The sequence below is a fragment of the Pristiophorus japonicus genome, chromosome 5 (assembly GCF_044704955.1).
Source record: "Pristiophorus japonicus isolate sPriJap1 chromosome 5, sPriJap1.hap1, whole genome shotgun sequence".
Lineage (NCBI taxonomy): Eukaryota > Metazoa > Chordata > Chondrichthyes > Pristiophoridae > Pristiophorus > Pristiophorus japonicus.
The window spans coordinates 63,776,300-63,804,167 of record NC_091981.1 but is presented as its reverse complement, the minus strand read 5'-3'; the positions used below and the strand labels follow the sequence as shown (position 1 = coordinate 63,804,167).

Sequence of the window (27,868 nt, the reverse complement as noted above, 5' to 3'; positions counted from 1 at the left end):
CAAATTAATTTCAATATAGGTAAGCATGAGGTCATCCATTTTGGACCAAAGAAGGATAGATTCGAGTATTATTTAAATGGTGAAAAGCTAGGAAAAGTGGAGGTCGAAAGAGATTTAGGGGTCCATGTACACAGATAATTAAAATTTCAGGTTAAAAAAAAATCAAAAAGGCTAATGGAAAGTTAACCTTTATAACCAGAGGGCTTGAATATAAGAGAGGATTTTTTGCTACAGATACACAAAGCCTTGGTTAAGACCATATCTGGAATACTGTGTACAGTTCTAGGCACTGCATCTTTGAAAGGATATATCGGCCTTGGAAGGAGTGCAGCGCAGATCCACCAGAATGTTACCAGGGCTCTGAGGTTTAAATTATGAGGTGAGATTATATAAACTAGGCATCTATTTGCTGGAATATAGAAGGTTAAGAATATTGAGGTTTTTAGGATTTTGAAAGGAATTGGTAGGGTAGACAGAGAAACCTTTTCTGCTGGTGGGGGGAGTCTAGGACAAGGGAACATAACCTTAAAATCAAAGCCAGGAGAGAATTTAGAAAATACTTCTTCACATAAAGGAGGGTAGAAGTGTGGAACTCTCTCCCACAAAAAACATTAGATGCTAGCTTAATTAATAATTTTAAATCTGAGATCGATATATTTTTGCTAGCCAAAGGTATTAAGGGATATGGTGCAAAAGCAGGTGGATGGAGTTAGAGTACAGATCAGCCATGATCTCACTGAATGGCAGGACAGGCTTGAGGGGCTGAATGGCCTACTCCTGTTCTTATGTTCCTAATAGTGACAATGAAAAGTAGCAGCCTAAAAGGCTGGTGCATCAGGCACTAAGATAAGATTCCAATAAATGCCTTAGCTGCTCCATTTCTGAAACGTGTTGTACAGATCTACAAACTAAACTATCCCAAAACACCTTCCGCGCACTTCATCAGGCCCATCTATTGCTATAGCCCTGCATTATTCTGAGCATTACATTGTAATTAAGTGCAGTGCATATATTTTATACATGCTGTGGTGTGTGAATTTAGTCAGTGTTCTTTGCCATGGTGTTTCCCCTTTGTGCTGGTGCTTTCTTTGAAATATGTGACACTTAATTTACTTTGAAGTCAATCCCTTGTGGAAGTAGTGACTGTGCTGGCTGGCTGCAAGGTTTCAGTGCCAGCCTGCTGAGATTCAGCTGGCCCAAGAGCATCTCCTGACGTGCATTATGATCTGTGTCAGCTACATCCAATACTACCGTGGCGAAGTGGTCCTGTCCACTTTCTGGCGCCACTTGTGCAGGGATATTTGGTGCGGACTGGTATCACCTTGAGACAGTCACCTGATTCCTTCATACAACAAGCATGCCCCTGATCCTGGGCACTCCTTCAGTATATCCACAATAAGATCTGTGCCTCAAGGTTGTCTACATCTGATTTCCCAGCACTTTGAAGCTGGTATTTTTAAGATTGGAGCCCAAAGTCTCAAGAGCATTCATGAGTGTGCTTATGACCTGTGAAACTCAGGGCTCCACTGAAGATGCCACATAACAGCTGAGTGCAGGCAAACTTTCATCCACAGATCTGGCTAGTGGACAACTCCAGATTCTTTCATATGCCTTACAGTGCCCTACTTTCTCCATTTTCCATGTCTAGCAGCTCTTCGGCCTATCTGAGCAACATTGCCAATTAAGGCCCAAACTAATTTCATGTAGGACCCTTACAGCCAGCAAACAGAGGAGACATTCATCACATCAGGTCCAAAAGGTGAAAGACCAGTGCACCTCCCAGTTCCCCCCCCCAAATTTGCATTCTATCTATCGCCCTACTATAGGGATATAACAGCTATGTGGAAGTGTGCTTCAAGGCAGTGACACACCTCAGGCTTCAGAAGCAACTCAGACTTCACCCTTGGGCTTTATGTAATAATTTCAGCATGCTATCCTTAGTATATACTGCTCTGTATCTCTCGTCTTCATGGAATATGATCAAGGGGTTTAGATAATTACAAACTGCACATCCTTCCTTCTTGCTGTTTATAACATAATCTGAACATCTTGATTACATTAGGCCTTGTAATTCACATCATGTATTCTCTCTGTAAAATACAGTAATAGTTATCTCATTATTAACATAACGCATTCTGGTCTATAGTTCAAACATCACAGTCACTCTGTAGATGAGAGAGTGGGTGTGTGATCTGGATTCTAAACACTGCAGCGTATGTCAATGAACCAAACAAAAAGGGATTCATTAACAATAGGAAATGGCAATAAATGTGTGTAAAGATACTAGAAACAAGTATAATTAGCAGATGCCTTGTAAACCAACTAAATGGTCCAACTAGGATTTGCATATATTCTCTCCCTATTTGATTGCAGTATATTCAATAGAAAAAAGTTCTGTTCATTTAACAGAATAATTTATCAAGTGCCCCCCTTTAAGTTAACTGGCAGCATCTGATTATTAAGTGAGTCACTCACAGAGATGATGTGTCCTTTAAGGCCATGGGCAGAGTCGGCACATTCGATCACTGCACTCAGCTGAGGGTAGCCGACTCCTGTTTTAATCCGAGTCGTGCACACAGAACCTAGGGAGGTTTAAAAAAGTTTACAACAAGAAAGGAAACACATGAATTTATGTAATACCATAATACATACCACATTCTCACGACATCTCAAAGCACTTTACAACCACTGTTGTTATGTGAGCAAAGGTGGCAACCAATTGCACACAGCTCCCATAAACAACATATAAATGATGGGACTGACTATTTGTACTGCCCTTTTTCTGTCCTTCTGCGCCTGTGTCCTCTCGAGACGCTACCCCCGATGCCTCCCGCCCGGAATCGGAACCGGAAGTGGTGCCCTGCAATCAGGCCGATCACGTTGATGCTCCATGGGTTATTTGACTGAGCTGCTTATTCTCCGCGAGCCTGCTCCTCCGACCGACCGAGCCCCGAGCCTCCCGCTGAGCGGCGCCGGCTGACCGGGGGAGAGAGAGCAAGCCTGGGGCGGGGGGAGGGGGGTGGAGAAGGGGAAGAGAGAGAGTCTGGGGGGGACGGGGGGAGAAAGAAAAAGAGAGCGCCTGGGGAGGGGGGGGGGGGGGGGGGAGGGAGAGAGAAAGAGAGAGAGCATGGGGGGGGGGGAAGAAAGAGAGAGAGCCTGGGGGCGGGGGGGATGGGGTGGGGGGAGAGAGAGAGAGAGAGAGAGAGAGAGCCTGGCCGGGGGGCTGGAGCGTGAGGGAAGAGAGAGAGAGAGAGAGAGAGAGAGAGAGCGGGGGAGAATCGGAGGGGAGAGAGGTTCTTCCAACCTCCTTTATACCCACACCCAATTTTTCGGAAAGCTCAGTACGTGTGTTACAAGGGACATTGTTGGAGTGCATGAAATCCATAAGTCATGACACTCACTATTCACTTTATACCCAATAAACCAGTTAACAATCTGCACACAATGCTCCATCTATGGTGGGGTGGGGGTAAGGTCATGCACTGCGCTTGGATAAGGGACTTTGGCTGGGGAAGGGATGCACTTGCGCTGAAGTAAGGGACTTCGGCTGGCACTTGGTGGCTTTTGGGGAGATCTATCCTCTGTGGCTTCTGAAATCAAAATGGATCGAATTACAATTTGTGAAGTGAGTCAGAACTTGGGCTGGGCGGTTCCAATTACACATTCCACAGAAAATTCAGAGTGTGGCTTATCCTCCAAAGGGGACCAATCAGCAATAGGTGCAGTGAAATTGGAGAGCTAATCAGAGACAAGGCAGCCATTTTGGCAGTACAAATAGACGCATCCATAAATGATTGGACATCTAGAGCTAGAAATTCATTATAGCCCAGGAATGGGCGGTGTTATTAGAAAAGTTTGAGAATTAGCACCGGGCGCAAAATTTGTGCTCACTGCTCAAAAAAATGATTGGAGTTCTAATTCAAGTCTTAAAGAAAGACTTCCATTTATCTCGTGCTTTTCACAACCACCGGACGTCTCAAAGTGTTTTACAGCTAATGAAGTACTTTTGGAATGCAGTCACGGTTGTAATGTGGGAAACACAGCAGCCAACTTGCACACATCAAACTCCCACAAACAGCAATCTGATAATGACCAGATAATCTGTTTTAGTGATGTTGATTGAGGGATAAATATTGGCCAGGACACCAGGGACAACTCCCCTGCTCTTCTTTAAAATAGTGCCATGGGATCTTTTATGTCCATCTGAGAGGGCAGACTGGGCCTTTAACATCTCATCTGAAAGACAGCACCTCTGACAGTGCAGTACTCCCTCAGCACTGCATTGGAGTGTCAGCATAGATGCATGTGCTCAATTTCCTGGAGTGGGATTTGAACCCATAACCTTCTGACTCAGAGGCAAGTGTGCTACCCACTGAGCCACAGTTGACACTTGTCATAAGCCCAAGCTCATTGGCATTACATTCAAAGGGTGGACCAATATCAGGTGCAGTCTAATCGCAAGTCACCATTGCCACAGGTGGTTTTCAGTATTTAAGGGGGAGGTTCATTGATGCTGCAGAACCTCATTCTCAGCTTTGCTGGCTGTGCAGCTACCTCAGCAAGCAGAAGCATGACATGACATGGAGAAGGAGCCGGAGGACTGAAGCAGCTGTACTCATGGCAGATCCACGATCCAGGGAGGGAGCCCGCAGATTCTGCGATAAAGTAGGTGTTCCTTGTGGCGAGATAGAGGGTGGTGCTCTACCCAACAAGTGTCAGGAGGCCCTTGCCACAAATCTTCCACATATGTGGAGGGAGGTAGTGTAGCACGTCTCAGGCAGCACTGTGGTCCCTAGGACCCACACACAGTGCAGGAAGAAGTGCAACAACCTTACTCGGATGGTCAGGTTTAGTGAATGCTTCAACAAATGCTACATACCACCAGCTGAACCACAGTCTTCACTCACTGCCCAAAGCACTACACACCCAGCACTCACCCACCAACACTCACATCTTACACCTTGCACACAAAGACAGCTATTCAACGATGGCAGGCACATCACCCAAACACATTGCTCCACAGTCACATACTTTTTCTTTTGCAGGCCAAGGTGCCTCACAACATGGGGAAGCAGGAGTGCGCAGGCAGGGGACAAGATGACACCCAACAACTGTTTGCGCTGGAGAATATAGTGCTGCAGATTATTGGGTGCCAGGTGGTGGGTGCCATGACCACTGGTGACGTTGACCCCCTTGGGGACAACAACGGTATGTTCATCCCTACTCCTTCTTCCCACATCCCACTTCCCCCTCACCCCACAAGCATTTTGCACTTTCCTGCTAATCATGCTGTATGCATGCAATTAACCCTTCCTGCCCCCTGCCCCTCACCTTAACACGACTCTTGCACCTTTCTGCTTTTAGATAATGAGCAAACACCTGAGCAGCCTGTCTCTGAGGGCACCGTAGAGAGTGAGGTGGGAGAAAGGGAGGAGGAAGAACACATCGTGTAACTGCATGTCTCACCCGCAGGTACCAGCTCAGATACTGGCACTATGCATTCTTTAGAGGCTAGTATAATAGCGGGATCTACACAGGGTGAGGCACCAGGGACGAGTGGACTGTAGCAAGGCCAAGGGGAAAGGGTAGCTCGGGGGGCAGCTCAATGGAGGGCGAGTTTGTGAGCGAGTTCTGCTGCACAGGACTCAGATGAGGACCTTGATGGGAGAAGGGTGATGAGCATGCACACGGAGATGATAGGTGCAATGGTAAGGGGGCCCGTGAGCCCTTTGGCAATGATGAGGAGCGTGGAGGAGGCCACTTCCAACATTGCACAAGGCTCTACGCATACCATGGAGCCCATCATTTCCAGTCTGCAAAGTATGGTAGACTCCCAGAGAGACTGTGGCGACCCAGACCTCATGTCGCGTGTGATGGGTAATCTGGCAGTTTCCATTGCAGCACAGGCAGAAGTGATGCAACATCTTAGTGCTGTAATGCAGTCTATGCCTGGTAGCATCCAATTATCAGACTGATCTCATGCAGTCTCAGCTTGATGCCACGCAAGTTCTGATTGCTGTCATCGTGGCTGGGTCTATCATTGGTTGACCGGGGCTTTCACAGTGTCGCAGCAGGCCAGCAATCAGTGCTCCAACAGATTGCTAGGGATGCTGAGATGCTGCCCCAGGGGAGTGGCAATGGATCAGTGGAGCAGGAACCTGCTGTCCTCTCTCAAGAGGACAGCATTCCTGCTCCCACCACTGCCACTGCCCTTGTTGCTGCAGAAATAATGCAGAGAACAGCATCAGCCCTTATTCATGGCCTTCTTCGACCTTACAAAGGCCTTCGACACTGTCAACCGCGAGGGGCTATGGAAGGTCCTCCTCCATTTCGGATGCCCCCAAAAGTATGTCACCATACTCCGCCTGCTCCACCACGACATGCAAGCCGTGATCCTTACCAACGGATCCATCACAGACCCAATTCATGTCCGGACCAGGGTCAAGCAAGGCTACGTCATCACTCCAACCCTCTTCTCAATCTTCCTCGCTGCCATGCTCCACCTCACAGTTGACAAGCTCCCCGCTGGAGTGGAACTAAACTACAGAACCAATGGAAAGCTGTTCAACCTTCGCCATCTCCAGGCCAGGTCCAAGACCACTGCAACCTCTGTCGTCAAGCTACAGTACGTGGACAGTGCCCGTGTCTGTGCACACACAGAGGCTGAACTCCAGGACATAGTCGACGTATTTACCGAGGCGTATGAAAGCATAGGCCTTACGCTAAACATTAGTAAGACAAGGGTCCTCCACCAGCCTGTCCTCGCCACACAGCACTGCCCCCCAAACATCAAGATCCACGGCATGGCCCTGGACAACGTGGAACACTTCCCCTATCTCGGGAGCCTCCTAGCAACAAAAGCAGGCATTGATGATGAGATCCAACATCGTCTCCGGTGCGCCAGTGCAGCCTTCGGCCGCCTGAGGAAGAGTGTTTGAAGATCAGTCCCTCAAAACTGTCACCAAGCTCATGGTCTACAGGGCTGTAGTAATACCCGCCCTCCTGTATGCCTCAGAGACGTGGACCATGTACAGTAGACACCTCAAGTCACTGGAGAAATACCACCAGCGATGTCTCCGCAAGATCCTGCAAATCCCCTAGGAGGGCAGACGTACAAACATTAGCGTCCTCTTCCAGGCCAACATCCCCAGCATTGAAACACTGACCACACTTGATCAGCTCCGCTGGGCAGGCCACATAGTCCGCAGGCCAGACACAAGACTCCCAAAGCAAGCGCTCTACTCGGAACTCGTCCACGGCAAACGAGCCAAAGGCGGGCAGAGGAAACGTTACAAGGACACCCTCAAAGCCTCCCTGATAAAGTGCGTCATCCCCACTGACACCTGGGAGTCCCTGGCCATAGACCACCCTAAGTAGAGGAAGTGCATTCGGGAGGGCGCTGAGCTCCTCGAGTATCGTCGCCGAGAGCATGCAGAAATCAAGCGCAGGCAACGGAAGGTTTATGCGGCAAAACAGGCACCCTGCCCACCCTTTCCCTCAACGACTATCTGTCCCACCTGTGACAGGGACTATGGTTCTCGTATTGGACTGTACAGCCACCTAGAAACTCATGCTAAGAGTGGAAGCAAGTCTTCCTCGATTCCGAGGGACTGCCTATTATGATGATGATGATGTTGCTGCCTGTCTTCCAGCCAGGCCAGATTGCTGCCACCCGGCCTTCCTGGCCCAGAACTGGTCGAGGGTCCTGCAAGGCCATCTGAAGTCTCCTGCATGGACACTCAGCAGCCTTCCACCAGCCCTGCTGCAGCCACTGAGCTAACACTTAGTAGTAGAGTAGGCAAAGGCACAGTAACAACAGGTACTAAGGGATTTCACAAAGGTGAATAGTTAATATTTTTGTTGTAAATATGTGCTCACTGATTTTTGATAAATTTATTAATTCAGTTTGGATTCTTTTTTGGTGTGTCTCATTTCAGCTTTGTGCTGTGATATGGCGTATGACAGGGATGGAATGATGGGGATGTGATGAGCAATGGGGATCTGGGCCTTCCGGAAGGCCGATTGGTGCCTCCTCCCTTGCTCCTGTTCCTCCTCATTGCCTCCTCGTCTTCCTCTTCCTCCTCTACTACTTCCTGATGTGGTCCCACAAACCCTGGTGGCAAGGGCTGGGTCCTCAATATGGCCAAGTTGTGGAGCATGCAGCAGATCACTACAAAATGGGACACCCACTCAGCCGAATACTGGAGGGCTCCCCCCAAGCGGTCAATGTAGCAGAACTGTTGCTTCAGAAGGCTGATGGTCTGTTCGATAATATTCCTGGCTCTCATTATATGAGTGTTGGGCAGGAGTGCTGGAGTTACAGAGGGGTGTCATGAGCCAGGTGGAGAGCGGATAACCCTTGTCTCTGAGCAGACAGCTGCAAGCTTGACGTGGTGGCTGGAAGATTGCTGGCACACCGTACTGGTGCAGGATGAAGGCATCGTGGCTGCTACCAGGTTAGTGGGCATTGACATTGAGGACTTGCTGTCTGGGGTCGCACACCAACTACACATTAAGTGAGTGGTAGCCTTTGCGGTTACGGAAGATCTCAGGATTGTGCAGCCAATGGCGCCTTGCACCATAGGGAATCCCGCTATCCTGGCAAAGCCACATGCACGCTCTTCCTGCTTCTCTGGTGATGGGGAAGGAAATGTACGCCCTTCTCCTATTGTAGAGAGCCTCTGTGACCTCCCGAATGCAGTGATGGATGGCAAACTGCGAGATATTAGCTATATTTCCTGCTGCAGACTGGAAAGATATGATGGTGAAGAAATTGAGGGCGATGGTGACTTTGACTGCCACTGAGAGAGCCATGGTCGCCCAGATCTGAGGCTGAAGGTCTGGTTGTAGCCGGTGGAAGAGCTCAGTGGCCACATCCTTGGTGAAGCGGAGCCTTCTAATACACTGCTCCTCACTTAATTGGAGGTAGGTGAAGTGCTTTCTGAATACCCTCGGAGGGTAAGGCCTCCTGTTGAAAGCACTGATGGCCCTCCTCCTCCCTATGGGCACATGTTCCAGTCTTTCTCGCTGCCTCCGCTCCCTCCACTGTAGATCCTGGAGGATGAGGCCGATTACCAGTACAGCCCCCAATAATGTAACCAAGTGTAGCAGTTTGATTTTTTTAAGAATAAAAATAGCTACTTTTTAGTTGCCACAACATTTTGAATACAAAATAAGCGTGAAATTACTGAATGAAGCTGTTGCACTATGTGAAACTGACAAGAAACCACTGAAACTGCACTAACCTGACACTGCGAGTAATTACTGATGATCCCTTTAAATGATGTCCCTGCAGCTGGCTTCCTGGTGCTTCATGCCAGCTCTCCCTGTGCTCCAGGCACTAAGGTAGGTGGCGACAATCAATTTTGAAGATCGGGCAGTGAGCATTGCACACTCACTGACGACACGATCCACCTGCCGTTGATGGTCTCCGTGATAACGGTTACCGCCGACGCAACGGGAAGACGGGATTTGGCGAGCGCCGCTGGATTCGCCTCGACCCGGTAATAATGCTCTGCTCTGCTGGCGCTAACGGGAGGTGCCAAGGAGACAAATTTTCCCCCCGAATCTGTTTATTGGTGGTTTTGATTGAGGGAAGAATGTTGGCCAGGACAGTAAGAATCAATTATTAAGGATGAAATAGCAGCGCATTTGGAAAGCAGTGACAGGATTGGTCCAAGTCAGCATGGATTTATGAAAGGGAAATCATGCTTGACAAATCATCTAGAAAAACTTTGAGGATGTAACTCGTAGAGTGGGCAGAGGAGAATCAGTGGATGTGGTGTATTTGGACTTTAAAAAGGCTTTTGACAAGGTCCCACACAACAGATTAGTGTGCAAAATTAAAGCACATGGTATTGGGGGTAATGTATTGACATGGATAGAAAACTGGTTGGCAGATGGGAAGCAGAGAGTAGGAATAAACGGGTCCATTTCAGAATGGCAGGCAGTGACCAGTGGGGTGCCGCAGGGTTCAGTGCTGGGACCCCAGCTATTTACAATATACATCAATGATTTAGATGAAGGAATTGAATGTAATATCTCCAAGTTTGCAGATGACACCAAGCTGGGTGGCGGTGTGAGCTGTGAGGAGGATGCTAAGAGGCTGCAGGGTGACTTGGACAGGTTAGGTGAGTGGGCAAATGCAGGGCAGATGCAGTATAATATGGATAAACGTGAGGTTATCCACTTAGGTGGCAAAAACAGGAAGACAGATTATCATCTGGGTGACAGATTAGGAAAAGGGAAGGTGCAACCTGTGTGTCATGGTACATCAGTCATTGAAGGTTGGCATGCAGGTACAGAAGGCGGTGAAGAAGGCAAATGGCATGCTAGCCTTCAGAGCTAGAGGATTTGAATATAGGAGCAGGGAGGTCTTACTGCAGTTGTACAGAGCCTTGGTGAGGCCACACCTAGAATATTGTGTTCAGTTTTGGTCTCCTAATCTGAGGAAGGACGCTCTTGCTATTGAGGGAGTACAGCAAAGGTTCACCAGACTGATTCCCGGGATGGCAGGACTGAAGTATGAGGAAATGGGTGGATCAACTGGGCTTATATCCACTGGAGTTTAGAAGAATGAGAGGGGATCTCATAGAAACATATAAAATGTTTACAGGATTGGACAGGTTAGAGGCATGAAGAATGTTCCCGTTGCTGGGGAGTTCCAGAACCAGGGGTCACAGTCTAATAAGGAGTAAGCCATTTAGGACCGAGATGAGGAGAAACTTCTTCACTCAGAGAATGGTTAACCTGTGGAATTCTCTACCACAGAAAGTTGTTGAGCCCAGTTCGTTAGATATATTCAAAAGGGAGTTAGATATGGCCCTTACGGCCAAAGGGATCAAGGGGTATGGCGAGAAAGCAGGAAAGGGGTACTGAGGTTGAATGATCAGCCATGATCTTTTTGAATGGTGGTGCAGGCTCGAAGGGCCGAATGGCCTACTCCTGCACCTAATTTCTATGTTTCTATGTTTCTAACTCTCCACTCTCACTATGAATACTGCTATAGGATCTTGTACATCTATGTCATGGCCAGACGGGCTTTGGTTTAAAGAATGACACCAATGATACTGAAGTGCCAGCCTAGATTATATGCTCCAGTCCTATTGTGGGGCTAGAACTCACAACCTTCTGACTCTGCAGGGAGAGTATTCCCAACTGAGTCAAATTGACATTTGACAGGAGTAGATGAAGCATGATACATTCGTACATTGAGTATTGTTCTGGCTTAAAGTGCACTTTCCACGTGTTAGTGTCAATGAGCTGTGTCTCACATTCTGTTTGGCAGGATAATTGTGCAATTTCATGGATTTTCAGCAAGGTTTCAAATTGGTGATTGAATTTCAGTGGCTGTGAAGGAAATGGCTCCCAGCAGCACAGCACAACACTGCGGCAATTACCTCCCCAGGACAAAAAATGTGAGGATTAGATTCTACGGCCTAGAAATTCGCAGTCTTAGCGTTGGCCGTTAAGGCCCGATTCGGAAAATAATGACAGCTGCCAGCAGGTCCCACAGCAGCCACCATTTTCGGCTGGGTGCCCTTTCCTGCTCCTCGTGCTAAAGCAATGCTCCCCCAGTGGCTGCAGCATGGCTTCTGAATTTCCCTGGGGAGACTTCAGATGGCCTTGCAGGACGAACTCGAGCAGCTGTGGACCTAAAAGGCCCAGCTGTCGACTGCACCACCTCGGTATGGGCGACAGCAGTCTGGGCTGACAGGCATTGGCAAGGGTAAAGACGGCGTGTCAGTGTTGGGAGGAGGAATGCTGTCATCCTTAGAGAGGACAGCAGGTTCCTGCTCCACAGACCTACTGCCACTCCCCATTAGAGGCCAAATTGCTGGGCTGCTGCAAGCCCCATTCGCCCCTGGTAAACCCAGTCACAATGGCAGCATCTGAGCTTGGGTGGCATCAAGCTGAGCATGCAGGAGAGTGGTCTGCGGTTCTGCTGCAGCACTAAGACACTGGATTGCTTCTGCTTGTGATGCAATGGCAGCTGCGACATTGCCCATCATATGCAGCAGCATGTCTGGGGCAACACAGTGTCTTTGGGAGTTGTCCATCATTTCCAGCATGGAAATCATGGGCTCCAGCCTCCACCATGTTCCCTGACATTGCCAAGAGGCTCTCTGGCAAGACTGCCATTGCACCTCTCAATTCGGTATGCATGCCAATCACCCTTCTTCTGAAGGCCGCCTCATCAAGGTCCTTATCGGAGTCGTGTGCAGCAAATCTAGTGTACGAACTCACCCTCTGAGGAGTTGGCCCCCGAGCTATCCTTTCCCCCTGGCCTCGCTGCAGCCCACTTGTGCCCAGTGCCTCACCACGTGCAGATCCCTCTAAATTCCTTGCAGTGCCAGTTTCTGAGCTGGCCTTTAAGTAGTGGAGAAAGTCTAGGCCAAACAGGACTTGCAATTAGACTGCACCCGATATTGGCCCACCTGTTGCGCATAAGCCAATAAGCAGTGGGTTTATCGCTGAGATCAGCACTATAATCATGTAAATGAGCTCTCGGCATGAATTTTGCACGGCACCTAGACCACTTTGACCCAGCGCAGCAAAACAGCACTGGGCCATGACACCACCCATTTTCGGGCCATATCCAATTTCTCGGCCTACATCTAAAATGGATCAGATTAATCAAAGTATTTTTCCTACTTTTTATTGAAATAAATGTTGTCTGCTTTACACCATCAAGATTCTATAGGCTAGAAATTCAGTAGGTTAGCGCCTTGCGGGAGCGCTAACAAAACACTCAGAGATTTGCGACCGGACATGGCGAATTCAGCAATGCCCGTGAACTTCAGTGTTGATTTAGCGCTGCCGCTACCTCGTAACGCCTGGGCCTCTAGCGCCTCGCAGATCGTGACGTCATAAAGTGTGCAGTGCCATGTTATTGCCCCGGATGTAAAATTGGCTCTTGCCCCCTGCTGTATTGCCTCACACCGACAACACCAGCAAGAGTAAGCATTGTGAACTAGGCTGGCCACTTGGGGAGCGGTAATTAAAGGGAATGATTTTCAGCTAGAGCAACTTTTATTATTTGCACCAGTTTGGTGCCTGCGCAAAATTTTTCATGTCTCACTGATGCAAGATGTCCAAGCCCTCCACTTTGTGAGTGTTTGGAACTGTAATGGTAGTCGCACAGGTGGCCTTGCAAAACAGAACTGCCGACAACTAGCTTATGCGGCATCATTGGCCCTTCCCTTTAAGCGAGGGAAGCAGCCTCTCATGCCATTACCAATGCACTTGAAAGTGTTTACAATGCTGCTACTGCCTGGCTACTTTACAGCCCTAAGAGAAGTGGTTAGCGCTTGATTTAGCGCTCCGTCTTGGAGTGCTAAAACTGAATATCGCTGGAGGAGAGAATGATTATCGCCTGGCGTTACTTTTTCAACTTTTCAAAATTTAGCGCCTCAACCAGGGCGCTACTGAATTTCCAGCCCAATGGACTTTATTGTTAGATGAATTGGTGCACTTATTGTCACCATAAGTTTAGATACAGATTCAAGCTCTCTTTACAGCAGGAACATAGGGCCATTTAACCCCTCGAACCTGTTCTGCCATTCAATGAGATCAGGAATGATCTGTGACCCAACTCCATATACCCACCATTGACTCATATCCTTTAATACCTTTGGTTAACAAAAATCTATCAATCTCATATTTAAAATTAACAATTGACCTACATCAATTGCCATTTGCGGAAGAGAGTTCCAAACTTCTACCATCCTTTGTGTGTGTAGAAGTGTTTCCTAACTACAATCCTAAAAGGCCTGCCTCTAATTTTTAGACTACGCCCCCTAGACCTAGAATCCCAAACCAGCAGAAATAGTTTCTCTCTCTCTCCCCAGTTTGTTCCCCTTAATATCCTGAAAACTTAAATCAGATCACCCCTTAATCTTCTAAATTCTAGGGAATACAACCCTAGTTTGTGTAATCTCTCCTCGTAATTTAACCTTTGAAGTCCAGGTATCATTCTGGTAAACCTACACAGTACTCCCACCAAGGCCAAAATATCCATCCTCAGGTGTGGTGCCCAGCATAACTTCCAGCCCCTTGTATTCTAGTCCTCTAGATATAAAGGCCAGCATTCCATTACCCTTTTTGATTATTTTCTGTACCTGTTCGTGATATTTTAATGATCTATGTTACTGGACCCACAAGTCTTTTGGACTTCCACTTTTTCTTGCGTTTCACCATTTAGAAATTACTCTGTTCTATCCTTTTTTAGGTCCAAAGTGGATAAAATCACATTAGCCTACATTGAAATCCATTTGCCCATTCGCTTAATCTAGTAATATTATGCTTTCATCTACACTGCTAACAATGCTGCCTATCTTTGTGTCATTATCTGCCCATTATCCCTACTTGCTGGGGTAGAAATTGCCCCCCCACCCGAAGCGGGGCACACGCACCCCGTTTCAATGGTTTTTACCGCAGCTGTGGTTGAGGTCGCCGCAAGTGAAATTCTGCTCTTTGTTCGTTTTTTAAAATTCGGATCCAGAAGTCACTCTTAATGGAGGCGGTGACTACACGAGAGGGGTAGAAGTTGGGGCGGTGTGTACACTTGAGGGGTGGAAGTTGGGGCGGTGTGTACACTTGAGGGGTAGAAGTTGGGGCGGTGTGTACACGAGAGGGGTAGAAGTTGGGGCGGTGTGTACACTTGAGGGGTGGAAGTTGGGGCGGTGTGTACACTTGAGGGGTGGAAGTTGGGGCGGTGTGTACACTTGAGGGGTAGAAGTTGGGGCGGTGTGTACACTTGAGGGGTAGAAGTTGGGGCGGTGTGTACACTTGAGGGGTGGAAGTTGGGGCGGTGTGTACACGAGAGGGGTAGAAGTTGGGGCGGTGTGTACACTTGAGGGGTGGAAGTTGGGGCGGTGTGTACACTTGAGGGGTGGAAGTTGGGGCGGTGTGTACACTTGAGGGGTGGAAGTTGGGGCGGTGTGTACACTTGAGGGGTGGAAGTTGGGGCGGTGTGTACACTTGAGGGGTGGAAGTTGGGGCGGTGTGTACACTTGAGGGGTGGAAGTTGGGGCGGTGTGTACACTTGAGGGGTGGAAGTTGGGGCGGTGTGTACACTTGAGGGGTAGAAGTTGGGGCGGTGTGTACACTTGAGGGGTGGAAGTTGGGGTGGGGGGGGGTGCGGGAGTGACCGCCGCAGTGACATCATCACGGCGCCGCATCACCTCAGCTCTCCCCTTCACTTAAAGGGGAGCGCCTTCGTGATTTTAAAACTTCGGCCCACTGGGCCACCAAGAGCGGGTGCCAGGCCGCCTGTTGGTGGCCTGGCTGAACCTGGGGGCATAATTATCAGGCCGATCTGGCAGTCGGCCGATAAAAATAAAGTGGCGGCAGTGGCAATGCATCCTCCCCTTTAAGGGAGGCCGCACCGTCGTTGCAGAAGGCCACATCCTCACTGGACCAGCGGGAAAAAACAGGTTTTGGCACCGCCAGGCGGGCCGAAGATTTTCAGAGGGGAATGTCGCCATCGGGGGGGTAGATCGGCGGTGCGCATAGTGATGATGCACTTAAGACAGATTGGCAGCAGTAGAGCAGTGGGGGTGGGGGTGGGGGGGAAGGTCGAGGCACCGCCGGGAAAACTCGGGAGGGCAATTGGGCTATCGACGGTCATTCCACGAAAAGTCAGTGGCCACTCCACTCCGCGGCATGGCCACCGATTTGCGGTGGTAACAGGCCTTAAGGAGAGGGGCAATTTCGGCCCCGCTGTCTCTTGCCAACTTCCTAACCAGGTCAATAATTTGCCTTTAATTCCATGAGCTTAAACTTTAGCTAACAGTCTCTTATGAGGGACTTAATCAAATGCCTTCTGGCAGTCCATATAAATAACATCCATAGACATTCTCTGTCCACTACTTTAGTCACCTCTTTAAAAAATTCAATCAGGTTTGTCAGGTATGCCCTACCCTTTACAAATCCATGATCAGCTGAAAATTAGAGGTGTTCAGTCACTCTATCCTTTATATTAGACGCTAGTAATTTCCTGACAACAGATGGTAAGCTAACTGATCTATAATTCCCTGGTTTCCCTCTCACCTTTCTTAAATAGCGGACTGACATTCGCAATTTTCCAATCTAAAAGGAACAGCGTCGGAACTGAGAGAACTCTGGAAGATTATAGTTAGGGCATCTGCAATGTTTTCACCTACTTCCTTTAAAACCCTGGGATGGAACCCATCTGGTCCAGGGGACGTATTACTCTTTAGTGCCATTATTTTCTTCATTACTGTTATTTTGCTTATATTAATTTTGGTGTGTCCCCATTTCTGATTCAGTATTAGTTTCCTTTGGATGTTTGGCATGCTATCCTCTACCTCTAATGTAAGTACTGATGCAAAGTAATTATTGAACATGTCTGCCATTTCAGTAAAAAAGCAGGGAAGTCCTTCTATAATTGTACAGGGTATTGGTGAGACCACACCTAGAGTACTGTGTACAGGTTTAGTCTCCTTAATTAAAGAGGGATATACTTGCATTGGAAGCAGTTCAGAGAAGGTTCACTAGGTTGATTCCTGAGATGAAGGGATTGACTTATGAAGAAAGGTTGAGCAGGTTGAGCCTATACTCATTGGAGTTTAGAAGAATGAGAGGTGATCTTATTGAAACAAACAAGATTCTGAGCAGGCTCGACAAGGTAGATGCAGAGAGGATGTTTCCACTTGTGGGGCAATCTAGAACTAGGAGGCATAGTTTAAGAATAAGGGGTCGCCTATTTAGAACTGAGATGAGTAGAAATTTCTTCTCTCAGAGGGTCATAAATCTGTGGAATTCTCTGCCCCAGAGAGCTGTGGAGGTTGGGTCATTGAATGTATTTAAGGTAGAGATAGACAGATTTTTGAACGATAAGGAAGTGAAGGGTTATGAGGAGCTGAGCCCATTAGCCATGATTTTATTAAATGGCGGAGCAGGCTCGAGGGGTCAAATGACCTACTCCTGCTTCTATTTCTTATGTTCTTATTTCCTTATTTTCATTTACACTATCACAGTTGTCAGTTTTCAAACTGTTCCAAAATTGCTCTTGACGACTCTCTTTTTCCTAATATAATTGTAAAAATTCTTGGTGTTCATTTTGATATCCCTTGCAAGTTTCTTTTCATAATTTTCTTTTTGTAGCTCTATCTGTTTTGTCATCTTTTGTTGTTTTTTGTATCTCTCCTAGTCACCAGGATCTGCTATTTTTTGCATTTTTGTATGCTTTTTCTTTTAGTTTTATGCTGTCTCTTACCTCTTAGTCATCCATGTCTGTTTTTTTGGTAGAGCTCTTGCCCCTCAGAGGTATAAACTCATTCAATATCACAATTTGTTATGAACACCTCCCACTGATCTTCTGTTGTTTAACCCGGTTTACTGTGGACAGTCGCTGTCTCATCAGATTGATGTCAGCATTACCTCAATCTAGAGTCTTAGTAGCTGTTTTGCATTTCTCTCTTTCACACACTACGTTGAACTCAATCATATTATGATCGCTATTAGATAAATGTTTACGCGACATTAGGCTGTTAACTAAATCTGGCTCATTACTCATTAACAAATCTAATATGGACTGCCCCCTTGCTGGTTCTAGGACACCTTGTTGCAGAAACTATCCTAAATACACACAAAAAATTCACTACCTTTCTGACATGAGCTAGTATGCTTATTCCAAACTATGTGAAAGTTAAAATCCCCCATTAAAACCACTCTGCCTATGCTACATGCTTGACTAATCTCTGCATTTATATATTCTACCACTTCACAGCTGCTACCAGGGGGCCTTTACACAACTCCCACTATAGTCTTAAATCCTTTTCTATTTCTTAATTTCACCCATAAAGTCTCCACTACCTGCTTACCTCTTGTTATATCTTCTCTTACCATTAAAGTTATTTCAACCTTAATCACTAAGGCTGCTCCTCTCCCTCCACCATTTTCCTTATTTTTCCTGTAGACCTCATAACCTGGTTTATTTAGTTCCCAGTCCTGACTATCTTGCAGCCAAGTCTCAGTAATGGCTACCATGTCATATCCTCCAAGTTGAATTTGCGCCTGCAATTCATTCAATTCAACACAGTGTAGCAACATCGGACCTGAAATTACGGTGGTTTTGAAAGCATACACCCTCGGAAGCCTTCATCAAGGCCTCGCAAGTTCCAAGTTTTGCATGCACGAAAACCTGGAACTTGCGATCTGTCAAGTTTTGCATCGACAGATCTTTCGCATCCGCTACAAAATAATGCTCGCTGACGCATGCCCATGATACCCTGGTAAAAGCAGGCGTAAAGGAGGAGAAATTTGGTCGCGCCTCTGTTGCGGTGTTATTCCAGGTGAAGCGGTACTATTAGCGCCTTGAAAAAGTTTGCGCCTCCCGCCCAGAAATTTGACAGAGCTGACAGGGGCGATAAATCAGGCAGTGCACAGCAGAGCTAGGGGGGGAGGGGGGGTGGCGATAACAAAAGTTTGGTTGGTACATTTTGCAGACCCATTGTACATGCGCGGAACTCAGAATCTGATCCCAGGAAAAGCAGAGTCTTAAAGGCGCGGCATAGTAATGCAACCATTAAAATTTTCAAAATCACTTGTTTTCAACCTACGTTTGTCTGCCATTGCAAACTCGGAGGCTCACGCACCGTGCTCTGTGTAAACGTTGCACTGACTGTGACCTCCAAGGGAAGCACTTCCTCATTCCTTTAACATTGGCTAACAAACAGAAAACAGAGAGTCGGGATAAATGGTTCATGCTTTGGTTGGCAATCGGGCAAAAATTTGGCAGATGGAGTATAATGTTGGAAAGTGTGAGGTCATGCACTTTGGAAGAAAAAAAATCAAAGAGCAAATTATTATTTAAATGGAGAAAGATTGCAAAGTGCTGCATGATAGGGATACTTGAAACACAGGATAGTATGCAGGTACAGCAAGTGATCAGGAAGGCCTTTGTTGCAAAGGGGATGGAGTATAAAAGCAGGGAAGTCTTGTTACAGCTGTACAGGGTATTGGTGAGGCCGAACCTGGAATACTGCGTGCAATTTTGGTTTCCATATTTACGAAAGGATATGCTTGTTTTGGAGGCAGTTCAGAGAAGGCTCACTAGATTGATTCCAGGGATGAGGGGGTTGACTTATGAGGAAAGGTTGAGTAGGTTGGGCCTCTACTCATTGGAGTTCAGAAGAATGAGAGGTGATCTTATCGAAACGTATAAGATTATGAGGGGGCTTGACAAGGTGGATGCAGAGAGGATGTTTCCACTGGTGGGGGAGACTAGATCTTAGAATAAGGGGCGCCCATTTAGAACTGATATGAGGAGAAATTTCTTCTCTCAGAGGGTTGTGAATCTGTGGAATTCACTGCCTCAGAAAGCTGTGGAAGCTGGGACATTAAATACATTTAAGACAGAAATATAGAGAGTTTCTTAAATGATAAGGGCAGGGAAGTGGAGCCGAGACCAAGATCAGATCAGCCATGAACTTATTGGATGGCAGAGCAGACTTGAGGGGCCGTATGGCCTACTCCTGCTCCTATTTCTTATGTTTAAGTAGCCACTAGTTAACGACTCTGCAAGCCTGTTCCGACTGTTTTTCCGGACGTTGTTATTGGTGAACGCTCAATAAGGCGCATGCACCGAATTTACCGACTGGGACGCAAGCGTGCATGTTGCACCAGGAATACGTCATGATTGGAGTGATTGTCAGCAACCAGGCGCTAATGATTTGTGCCCCCAGTGAGCCGCTAATGAATTTTCTCTTGGGCCGCTAAAAGTTGCGCGCCCAGTCGTTAAGCTCTAATGCTCGCATTGACGCCCCCTCTGGCCGCTAACTGAGACTATAGACAACCGAAAATCCAGCCCCAGGTCTTTTACCAGCATAAGAGTTCAAATAAATGTTAAAATGTTTTAAATGATTAAAATATACACAGATTTAAAATTAGTTTAGGTAAATTTTTGTCATTTTAAAATGTAAAATTTATTTATTAAAAAAATGAAATTTTAATTTTAATGTTTAATTAGAGGGTCCTTTAATTAATATTTAACATGGGAACATTTATTATAATTTAAGTGCTGTGAATTCTTATTTATTTAGGGATTTCTAATATACTTATGGGGATTGGTTGACCAGGCCCACGTGATCCCAGGGACACTTGCGAACCACGTGCACCTCTGGGATCCGCGGCCTTTTACACTGCCGTATGCCGAGAAGGGAACTCACCATTGCTGTGGAGCCAGGAGATAAGCACGGAAATATTTTGCAGTTCAGAAGCGTACTCCGACCGCAAATTCAGGGCCAATTTGTTTTAAACCCACATTTAGTGGAGCCCCACATACTGCCAGTGTGGCACTTCCATTCCTTACACATACCAGTCTCGGAGTGAGATTGTTAACTTAGTCCTAAATTTTGGGCAGTTTCCGGCTATGAGATTGTGCCCACTGGGTTCTACCTATAGTGTAGCATTAACTTGACAATGCCCATCCGTCACTATCTCGCACAAAAGACATGGCAAATCAATCGGGGTTGGAGGGTGCTTGGCAGGGTGACAAATTAACTTGCAAAACAGAACCCTGGACCTGATGCCTTACATCCTAGGGTCTTAAGAGAAGTAGCTGCAGAGATAGTGGATGCATTGGTTGTAATCCACCAAAATTCACTGGATTCTGGGGCGGTCCCAGCAGATTAAAAAAACCGCAAATGTAACGCCCCTATTTAAAAAAGGAGGCAGACAAAAAGCAGGAAACTATAGACCAGTTAGCCTAACATCTGTCGTTGGGAAAATGCTAGAGTCCATTATAAAAGAAGAAGTAGCGGGACATTTGGAAAAGCGTAATTCAATCAAGCAGAGTCAGTATGGTTTTATGAAAGGGAAATCATGTTTGACAAATTTGCTGGAATTCTTTGAGGATATAATGAGCAGGGTGGATAAGGGGGAACCAGTGGTTGTGCTGTATTTGGATTTCCAGAAGGCATTTGAAAAGAGGTTACTGCACAAGATAAAAGCTCACGGGGTTGGGGATAATATATTAGCATGGATAGAGGATTGGTTAACTAACAGAAAACAGAGCGTCGGGATAAATGGGTCATTTTCCGGTTGGCAAACAGTGACTAGTGGACTGCCGCAGGGATCGGTGCTGGGTCCTCAACTATTTACAATCTATATTAATGACTTGGATGAAGGGACCGAGTGTAATGTAGCCAAATTTGCTGATGATACAAAGATGGGTGGGAAAGCAAATTGTGAGGACACAAAAAATCTGCAAAGTGATATAGACAGGCTAAGTGAGTGGGCAAAAATTTGGCAGATGGAGTACAATGTGGGAGGTTATCCACTGGCAGAAATAATAGAAAAACAAATAATAATATAAATGGAGAAAAATTGCAAAGTGCTGCAGTACAGAGAGATTTGGGGGTCCTTGCGCATGAAACACAAAATGTTAGTTGGTACAGCAAGTAATCAGGAAGGCAAATGGAATGTTGGCCTTTATTGCAAGGGGGATAGAGTATAAAAGCAGAGAAGTCCTGCTACAACTGCACAGGGTATTGGGAGGCCACACCTACACACCTGGAGTACTGCAACAGTTTTGGTCTCCATATTTGAGGAAGGATATACTTGCATTGGAGGCTGTTCAGAGAAGGTTCGCTAGGTTGATTCCGGAGATGAAGGGGCTTGACTTATGAGGATAGGTTGAGTTGGATGCGCCTATACACACTGGAGTTCAGAAGAATGAGAGGTGATCTTATTGAAACATACAAGATAATGAGGGGGCTCGACAAGGTGGATGCAAAGAGGATATTTTCACTCATAGGGAAAACTAAAACTAGGGGACATCGTCTTAGAATAAGGGGCCGCCCATTTAAAACTAAGATAAGGAGAAATTTCTTCTCTCAGAGGGTTGTAAATCTATGGAATTCGCTGCCCCAGACAGCTGTGGAGGCTGGGTTCTTGAATATATTGAAGGCGGAGATACAGATTTTTGAGCGATAAGAGAATAAAGGGTTATGGGGAGCAGGCAGGGAAGTGGAGCTGAGTCCATGATCAGATCAGCCATGATCTTATTGAATGGCGGAGCAGGCTCGAAGGGCCAAATGGCCTACTCCTGCTCCTATTACTTACGTACTTATGTACTAGCACACTTTTTCTTTCTATACCTATCATCCTAAAGTGCTATGTGCACATTCCTCTGCTTATAAAGGAGGCTGATTTATACAGAGATGGGATGTGTATCCGTGTTTTTGTGTGTGTATGGTAGATTACATTTGGTTGACACATATAGTACACTTTGTAGTGTGCACATAAAGGGCTTCATGAAGCATGCTTGGGGTAATTTATGTACTGAACAATGGTCCTGGCACCAATTATTTAATTTTTCTTCATAAATTCACAAACTCCACACTACTCAAGATGTGATGATGTAGTCACACACTCATACAGTGTTGTTAACACAGCAAAGCATAGCTAAATCCCAAGTGCTTTTCTTGATACTTTCACTGAGAAGGATATGATCCAGTAAGACAATGAGCTAATGAGAAATTATCTTTATTTGTCTGTAAATTTGTTCTGATCCTCTCACCCCATCTGGTTCTTGCTCTGAGCAGATGTCTGAATCTTTAATGACCCGCTTGCCAGTTTTTCCGCTTTCTCTCAGGAGGAGCACTCTGTCCATATCCGGCATCTCTCCCACTGGCAATGCCAAGGATCTCGTGAGAAAGCAGGCTCACACTTAGAAGGTACAGAGAGACTTCACAGTACGTGTTAGAGCAATGTACTGTGTTGCCATGGCACCTGAAAAGCTTGCATTTTATAAATTGGGAACAAATCTTTTGGCTGTTTGTTTGTGGTTTTGCCTGAGTTTTAGGGGTCAGTCCAGTTCTAATTAATCTAAATTCAAGTAGATGTTGACATCCTATTTCAGTGATTCGCTAGAACTTGAGAGACAACCATGCAGGTGGAGCACATCACAGCTGATGCTGGGCCTGTCATTACCCAACATCCACGCACATGCACTTTCTAGTAGGGGTTGCTCGGTGATGTCCAGGAAGAGGAGTCCTAGTCAATTTTTCCTCCCACATCTCAGGGACACGGCACCCAGTTGTAGCAGCCCTACAGAGGTCGGTTGACTTGTAGATTAGTGCAGGAGCATCCAATACTTGGTCTTCATGGGCCACATAAGTGCATACCATGGAGCCTTTGAGGGCAGGTATTGATCTAGGCTTTCTGACTGGGGGCCATTTGGGCAGAGTGGGACTTCCACCCATCCTGGAGATGATCCCCTGCCTTGGGCCATATTTCTGACCATGGGGTAACTTTGGGAGGTGGGTTCTCCAGCCTCTGCTGGAGAAACACGCTAGTCTGGGGCTGATGCGGCCTGTGCATGGCCGCACTTTGACAACATTCACGGAGAGCTCCCCCTTGTCCTGATGCCCCGAGGCCTCCTCGACTGAGCTTTGACCACTGGACTCTGGGGTCAAACAGGTGGTCCCTGCATCCAGCGTCAAACTGGGAAAATGTGGAAAAGAGACTATTTTTCCCTCATCTGCAACTCTGGCCTGATGTAGCTTTCCATGCCTGATCCGATGGGGACAAAGCAGAAAGCCTCAGTCATAATGTTTAAATCAATGTTCCTGTTATTTTGCATATATCTCAAGTTGCTGATGCTAATAGAACTTGGGGTTCTGATTTAGGATTATCCAATGAATGAGGTAACAGCACCAAGAACAGCCCTTTCCAAACCTTTAGGTCCACAGAGTTCAAACAGGACAAAGCAGAAAATAAGTACTATGAACATAAATAGCATTGAATTGCCTGGGTTTCAGGGCCTGTCAATCAGGGCTCAGGAACTGCATGTGGCCTTGGGAGTGGAAGTTAAACTTCCCTGCCCGCTCCCCATAACCCCTAAAAAAACACTTGGGCATTCGTCTGTGTGGCTCAGTACAAAACTGCACAGTTCACTTATGCACAAATGCACAGGAAGGCTATTGTATGAGTTTCAAAATTGCTCATCCAAGTTGTTTGGCAGAGAGACTATTGGACGGATATTATGTGAACAAGGGTACTAAAACTCAGTTATCGTTCCAGCCTCAAAGAATGAAAACAAGAAAGTCATTGTGTTTATCAATGAATGTGAACAAACTGAGATCAGCCCAAGTTAAATTTTTAGAGCATTTTGTCCCCTCACAACCTGCTATGTTATTCACTTACCTGGTCCGATGCCCACTTTGATGATGTCAGCTCCTGAGAGAATAAGCTCTTCAACCATCTCGCCTGTCACCACGTTACCAGCCTTGGGTTTGAAAAGACAAAAGCGACCAAGAAAACAAGATAAAGACGTTATAACGGAAAGGCAGCCACAAAGTCTTAAGGAAGTACAGCTTTGTGTGTCAGGACCGCTAATTGAGGCACAGAGGTTATGGGCAGGGCTTCACACCAGGAGAATGTTATGCTACGTCAGCATCTAACCCATGATCAAGGGGCAGTTTAAACATCATCTTTTATTTTATCAGCAGACCCAGAAATCAAATGTGGTAATGGATTATCATCAATGGGTGGCATCAGTGAATATACACTGAATCTCTCTTCAACTGTTCTCAGATATTCAAACTTTTCACAAATTCTAAGCACAGAATCTCGCTCGGCAGGTTCGGCAATAAGCAAATCTGATTCACATTATTCATGATTATCCAGTCATTAAAACAAATCACTGGAAGATCAGGAGAGCCACAAATCAGCCCCAGGATCCTTTGCTCCATACTATTCACTGGAGGCGCTGCCTGGAAAAATTAATTCTCATATTCCCAAAGACCACCAGGCATCAATCAACTGAAATAAAAAACTATGAAAACTTCCCCTCATTTCACTGTGAAGGACAATCTCTCTCTGAAGGGCTTCATCGGAAGGTTTGATACAGTGTGAATGCAGAGTGCAGCAGCACTTCACCTGGATGAAACACTAAAGTTCCACTGAGGAATGCTGTGGATATTCAGTCAAGTGAACGTTGAGGTATTGATTTGAGAGAGTGATAGTGGAGTAAAGATTCACTCCACTCCTGCAGTATGACAGGACCACATCTCAGTATTGTGCACTCCCAGACCATGATTTTGCATCTATTCGTGATGATATGGCTTCAGGATTTAGAGATCCATAGCATGGATATAGAGGAAAGCACAGAACCAGGCTCTGTAGTCCATCTGGCCACTTCCAAAAAACGATCATAGGAGACAGTTAAATCATCAACTTTTGCTTCATACTAATAGCCATCTAACACCCACTCCCTCAAATACCAATCCAATTTTCCACACCACCTGTCTCCTTGCCTCCTGCGGCAGTCCGTTCTAGACATTCACCACCCTCTGTGTAAAGTAGTTAAAGCGGAACTCTCTGTGCACCTTCTAAATGTGAGCCCATGTCCCCTTTATAGAGTTTGTGGCAATCTCAAACATATTATTGGGGTTCAATATACCTTATTTCCTTAAGTCTTGAATATTGAATAATATTTTACCCGAGCCTTCTCTTCTGCAGAACAAAAATCCCAACTCCTCAAACTCTCCTTACAGTTCAGATGCCTTAAGCTCGATATCAATCTGGATATCCTTGTTGACATGCAGCAACAAGAATAAAAAATACTCCAGGTGTGGCCATATCATTGCCTTGTGCAGACTCATTATCAAAAAAGAAAAAAAAAGATTTACATTTGTATAGTGCCTTTCACGACCTCAGGACATTCCAAAGTGCTTTACAGCCAATGAAGTACTTTTGAACTGTAGTCACTGTTGCAATCTAGGAAACGCGACAACCAATTTGCACACATCAAGCTCCCACAAACAACAATGTGATAATGACCAGATATTTTTTTTTAAGTGCTGTTGATTGAGGGATAAATATTATCCAGAACACTGGTGATAAGTCCCTTGCTCTTATCCAAAATAGTGCCGTGGAATCTTTTACATTGACTTGAGAGCGCATTCGGGGTCTCGGTGTAATGTCTCATCTGAAAGATGGCACCTCTGACAGTGCAGCACTCCCTCAGCACTGCATTGGAGTGTCAGCCTAGATTTCTGTGCTCAAGTCTCTGGAATGGGACTTCAACCCACAACCTTCTGACTCAGAGGCAACAGCGCTACCACTGAGCCACAGCTGACAGCTCCAGTGATTTGTGCTCTACCCCTCTGGCCATACATAGCAAGAGCTGGTTAGCTTTCCTTACTGCTGCCGCACATTGCACTGTCAATTTTGATGTTAGATGTCCTGTTTTTAATCCTCAGTGATTGCACATAATGGAAATATATGACAGCACGTCTGGAAATATCAAACTGAATAACATGACTTGTACCAGGCTGGCGGTTTCGCGCTCCATCGAAACTTGTCACCCACAAGGGATCTTCCAGCTCCCAACTTGGGTGAATTAGAAATTCAACATGTGAGGGAAGTGACTGGTATGAAGCCATATTGGAGTGCCCAATGACTGCCATGATAATTCAATACTTAGATGTTTTGCCAGTGGTTTTAAAAGCAAGTATTCTCATGAGGATGTAATACGTACCATAATTGTATGTTTCGGAAACTTGGCCCTGACAGTTTTAACAGATTCCACAAAGTATTCTGAGTAACCATTTGCAACATCCAGACAGATGTAATTGATGGCTGGGATTGCTTCCAGAATCATGTAAAGCTTGTCCAAGTCTGTCTGGCCAGTGCCTGAGCTGACAGCTATATACTGAAGACGAAAGGAGATCAAGGGACAGAAAAGAGAGGGAATTAGAGAATGATTCCACTTGATTCTTCGTAAAGCACTGCTGTACTCAAAAAAAATGAGGGAGCATGAGGAGTAACTTTGCGCACTTAACATGAAGCTTTGCCCACTGGGAATGCTTATCAGAAATTTGGGTGCAAATGTCAGCAGGCCTCACATGTTTTTCTGTCCATCAACACTATTTGATAGAAAATCTTTCAGGTCTCACTGACCTCCATGCCCAAATTTCAATGATGTAATCCCAGCTGATAGGCATGATCTGTGCCAAGAGCCACATTCATTAAATTTACACTCACAAGTTACACAGCCATCAGAGAGCAGAGGTATTAGGTCCGATTATAATCAGAGGTGGCTTTGGACAGGACAGGATATTAATGAGGTCAATTCCTGGCTATAGGACTTTCAGACAGGATAGAGAAGGGGGTAAAAAGGAAGGGGGTCACGGTATTTATTAAAGAAACTATTACAGCTGTGAGGAGGGATGATATGTTAGAGGGATCATCAAACGAGTTCATGTGGGTCGAATTGACAAACAAAAAAGAGGCAATCACACTGCTTTGAGTGCACTACAGACCCCCAAACAAGCCAGAGGGAGATAGAAGAGCAAATTTCTGAGAAGTGCAAAAACTATAGGGCAGTAATAGTAGGGGATTTCAACTATCCTAATATTAACTGGGATAAAATTAGTGTGAAGGGTACAGAGGGTACAGAATTTCTAAAATGCATTCAGGAGAACTTTTTTAGCCAGTATGTAGCAAGCCCAACACGGGAGGGGGCAGTTCTGGACTTAGTTTTAGGGAATGAAGCTGGGCAGGTGGAAGGGGTTATCAGTGGGAGAGCATTTACGTGCTAGTGACCATAATTCAGTTAGATTTAAGGTAGTAATGGAAAAGGACAAGGATAGACCAGGAATAAAAGTTCTAAATTGGGGAAAAGCCAACTTTGCTAAGCTGAGGTGATTTGGCCAAAGTGGACTGGAAGCAGCTACTTGAAGGTAAATCAGTGTCAGAGCAATGGGAGGCGATCCGAGGGTTCAGACCAAATATGTGCCCTTAAAGAAAAAGGGTGGGACTAACAAATCTAGAGCCCTCTGGATGTCTAGGGACATACAGGGTAGGATGATGAAAAAAAAAGGGAGACTTA

The 27,868-nt window shown here is 46.1% G+C and overlaps 1 protein-coding gene across 1 annotated transcript in view; it reads right to left on the bottom strand.

Annotated features, from left to right (window-relative positions):
* Positions 1–27,868, bottom strand: part of LOC139264366 (GMP reductase 1) — a 139,440-nt gene that overhangs the window by 86,050 nt on the left and 25,522 nt on the right. Inside the window, exons 4-6 of the mRNA XM_070880681.1 lie at positions 26,516–26,689; positions 24,178–24,259; positions 2,476–2,582 (exon numbers count right to left, since the gene is read on the bottom strand). Of these exons, the coding sequence (XP_070736782.1) occupies positions 2,476–2,582; positions 24,178–24,259; positions 26,516–26,689 (363 nt within the window). The remainder of the gene's footprint in view (positions 1–2,475; positions 2,583–24,177; positions 24,260–26,515; positions 26,690–27,868) is intronic.